This window comes from Henckelia pumila, chromosome 2 (genome assembly GCF_033568475.1).
Source record: "Henckelia pumila isolate YLH828 chromosome 2, ASM3356847v2, whole genome shotgun sequence".
Classification (NCBI taxonomy): domain Eukaryota; kingdom Viridiplantae; phylum Streptophyta; class Magnoliopsida; order Lamiales; family Gesneriaceae; genus Henckelia; species Henckelia pumila.
The window spans coordinates 102,013,415-102,017,725 of record NC_133121.1 but is presented as its reverse complement, the minus strand read 5'-3'; the positions used below and the strand labels follow the sequence as shown (position 1 = coordinate 102,017,725).

Here is a 4,311-nt window from a genome sequence, read left to right as displayed (position 1 = left end):
GCTCCACCAGGTGAAGCATAGTCTTAACCTCACATAAGTTAACTTTATAATGTTCTGGTAAAATTAATAACGCCATTTCCAAGTTTTTATCTATTATACATCTATGTTGTATATAAAGCATGAACTCCGAATGATCCGATTTCTTGATATTAATGAAATTTTATTAAAAATATCCTCGCCAACTTAAAAAAAAACAATCTATTTTCATTCAATAAAATTAAAATAAAACGTACATGGATAAATTTACAATTTATCTATAACTATCATATTTAATTCGTTTTTCAGATTAAATAATTGACTTAGGCATTACAAATATGTTTATCATAGTTGCATTAATATATAAAAAACAAATTCACATATTTGGCAAATAATATAATGCACACGAAATAATTACAAATATTTTTAATATAATTATTCAGGATCCACAAAAACCAACTGTACAAACAGACAACGATCATCGTTTATACAAGTCATAATAACAACTAGGCATCAGGTGGATTTATACTAGTGTCTCGAATTCTCCTACTTACAAAACAGAGGAAAAATAACGGAGACCATTAGGAGATTATTGCGAACTTCGTCGCTATATCGTAGTTTTATAACTTATAATTGAGTCTCGCACGAAACCCGGGAAAACCCCGAATCGCCTCTTTGGAGTTCACTCTATGTACATCTCAACAGGAAAAAAAGAGAGTACGAGCGAGGTCTGAAAGGTAATTTCACATGCCTCAGGATAGGTCGGCCGTTGATGCTGTCTGTCCTCCGTTTAGGATCCATGGATGCACTGAAATTTACCAAGAAATATTATCAGAACAAGAATCACCGTTAACTGTAATTTATGAATTCGAATCTTGACATATAATCTTCATTTACAATGGAATAATAATTGAATTTGAGCATTCATCGACTGAATTTGGAAAAATTATTGGGTCATGGGTGATCTTAAATTTTTTTCCAAAACAAAAATCCTCAAAAACCCCCAAAAAGTGCAAAAATCGGAAAGCAAAAGCAATTCGAGAATCAAAACAGATAATGAAGCTAAATTGCAGAAACTACTTACTCAAGACTTGTTCAGCGGAGAATCTTCTGGAAACGTCTCTGCAGATCATCTTCCTCAGCAGATCTTTCGCCTCCGCCGACACCGATCGGAAAATCTTCGTCGGAAACCTAACGTTCCCCCGCAGAACCGCCTCGAAAGTCTCCGCCGGCCCATCGCCGTAGAACGGCGGCACTCCTGCGAGCATGATGTACAGAATCACTCCACAGCTCCACACATCGACTTTCTCATTGTATTCCCTCCCCATCAGCACTTCCGGCGCCACGTAATAAGGCGTCCCCACGACCCCACTCATCAACCCTCCCTCGGGACCTCCGAACCACGCCGCGGATCCGAAATCCGCCAACCTCAACCGTCCCCGAGAATCGAACAAGATGTTGTCAGGCTTGATGTCCCTGTGAGCTATACCCAAGCGATGGCAGGACGCGACGGCGACTATCAATTGCTTGATAATCGCAGCTGCTTCCGGCTCGGAGAACCGGTGACCTGACGAGAGACGGTCGTACAAATCCCCACCGTCACAGAGATCCGTGACGAGGTGGAGGTAATCTTCGTCCTCGTAGACGCTGTGGAGGCGGAGAATATTGGGACAACCGGAGAGAAGGTGGAGGATTTTGGGTTCTACGTCGAGGCAGAGACGGTCGGCTGGGTCGTCTGAAAGAGAATGCTTGTGGATGGATTTACAAGCGAAAGAGTCGGAATCAGGGGCGGAGACGGCGGCGGTAGAGTGGGGGAAACAGCGGTAAACGACGCCGAATCGGCCGCGGCCGAGCTCTTCGCACAATTGGTAATATTTGTTCAGGTTATCGCACATGATATGATTGGCTGGTGAAAAATAAAAGAGACGATGGTTTGTTGTCGGGTGGGGGCTTATTTATATACAAAATATTTTAATGTTAATAACGAAAGGTATATGAAAAGGGAATATTCCAATAGAAGGGATTTTGGGGGAGAGGGGTTTTGGGCAATACGGTGTCGTGTGCGGCAAGAATTAAGAGGCCAAACTTGGACGTGGGATTGGGAACCTTCTACCACGCGCATATGGCGTGTCACATACGGGAAATTTGATGGTACACTCCAACGTACTGTGTTTCGAGAGTGTACTCAAGAACTCATGAGTTGATTTTTTTATAAAATAAAAATAAAAATATTTGTGAGACGATTTTACGATTGAAATTTTAAAAATGGATATCTTAATTGAGTTATTCATAAAAAAAAAATATGTGTGATTGATCCGTCTTATGGATAAAGATCTGTGATATCGTCTCACAAAAGACCTATTCGTGTTGATAAATGTTCAGTGTCATATGAATTTATTGGAAATGGGTTTCGAGGCTCGTTAAGTTTCGAAAATTAATGAAACATCGCTTGTCAGATAAAACTGAAAATTGACTCGAAGATTGAAATCTACGTTTCGATTAGATATTTTTGGGATATTAATTTGCTCAAAACTGATTTCGAGTGAATTAAAAAATAATTGTTTAATATTAGTGTTCAAGGCCCAACTGATGTCGTGTTTGTAAAATAAGACTGTTGTGTATATTGATTAATTCTTAGTGTTTAATATTTTCTATTCCTTCGTATATATTATTGTGAATAGTGATTAATTAAATAAAGTTTCAATCAAATCCAAAGTGAGAGAGGTGCAACGTAACGAGTCCGCACGCACGACGCACGGACGCAAAGGGTGCATTGATGTCACACTTCGCATGTGGAGCAATGAGGATCAAATGTTGCATCTAAGGGATGTTATCATCCACCGGGTGTGCGATCAGATCGTTGATATGGTAACAACGGACGAGATTTAATATTACAAGAAGATGTCATCCAGTGGTTGAGATCAAATCTGACGGAGCAGATTGAATCTCATCCAAGAGACACACTGATTGGCGAAAAGGTTCTTCAACCTTTGAATATCAATATATAGACCCCTTACGTCTGAACGAAATCAGTTCACACGGTCTGAAATTTCAAAAATTACATTGAATTTTCATTCACTCTCATTTTTCTACATACAATTTTGTTTTTCATTATAAAAAATTCAAAAAACATCTTCACGTTCGTTGATTTTTGAAATTTGGAGTGTTCCAGTTACAAATCGTAAGTCGTTGTATTTTTGGAGACGATTGATGTGTTCCATTAGCGCCGTGTGGAGAGCAAATCCGTCTTAATTATGATTTAGAGTTCGAATTTAGCCTCGACTAAAAGCGTTATGTTCGTGTCTTGTTTCCATACGTGTCGTAACATCTGTCAAAAAACTCAAGACACAAGTCGGAGAGTTTCATTTTGCAGAGTATTTCGAACCCAACAAAATATACTATTTTAAATATAACATCCATTATCCTATACATTGTCGTGCGGGCTAGCATATTTAATTATTAATATTTCTTCATAAACAATTATTAAGTTTTGAAATATAGATTCAAATAATCAAACCTTGACCTCTTAATTACATTGATCTCACTCGCACTTGATGTCATTGGTTGATTTCATGCCGCATCGATAATCTAATCAATTTTTAATAATTAATTCTTGATATTTTGTGGAGAGGAAAGATTTTAGTTTTGAGTGGCTGTGTATTAAGGTAATGTTTGAGAGAGCTTGTAAAAAATAATTTTCAGTTTTTCATTCACAAAATTTCAAAATTTTGTGAAGAAAAAATCGATAAGTGCTTCTTAGAAACTCTATCAAACACTACTTAAGTATATTAAAAAAAACTTCTATTTGGTGTGAAAATATTGTATAGTATTTATAATACTTAATTCTGGATATTTTGAAAATAATTATAACTTAATGTGGATTATAGGGAAAAATTATTAAAAGATGCAACATATTTCGTCTCTTCGATATCTTTAAACATTTCCAAAGATATCTACGATATTTATAATCATGTTATATATTAGTTTTTAAGATGTGTAATTGACCATGATCCACATTTCGATTTTTAATCGGCTTGAGAGATAATTATTATTTCTCATCATGATATATCCAATTTTAGATGCCTAAATGGATATCTATTTTTCTGCTTTTGAAAATCTTTAAAGGGATTATCGATGTTAAAACATCTGCTTCTCCATAGAACAACCTATAGTTGCAAGTTTGTAACTCCTTGTCTCAAATATCTCGTGTGCTAAATTTATTTCACTGCAAAAGATTCGTCAACTTAAGCAGCTAATGAACTAGTCCGAGGAAGTTTGTTTTCTCAAAGCAATATTTTGTTCTCGGATGATGTTCCTTAGTTTTTTTTTTTAATC

The 4,311-nt window shown here is 36.6% G+C and overlaps 1 protein-coding gene across 1 annotated transcript; it reads right to left on the bottom strand.

The window, feature by feature from the left end:
- Positions 1–387: 387 nt before the first annotated feature.
- LOC140883011 (phosphoenolpyruvate carboxylase kinase 1) lies at positions 388–1,930 on the bottom strand. Its single transcript, XM_073289297.1, has 2 exons — positions 1,061–1,930; positions 388–784 (listed from the first exon to the last, which is right to left on the bottom strand). Exons 1-2 carry the CDS (start codon positions 1,869–1,871, stop codon positions 729–731), a joined length of 867 nt encoding a protein of 288 aa, XP_073145398.1. The 5' UTR covers positions 1,872–1,930; the 3' UTR covers positions 388–728.
- Between the last annotated feature and the right edge of the window lie 2,381 nt (positions 1,931–4,311).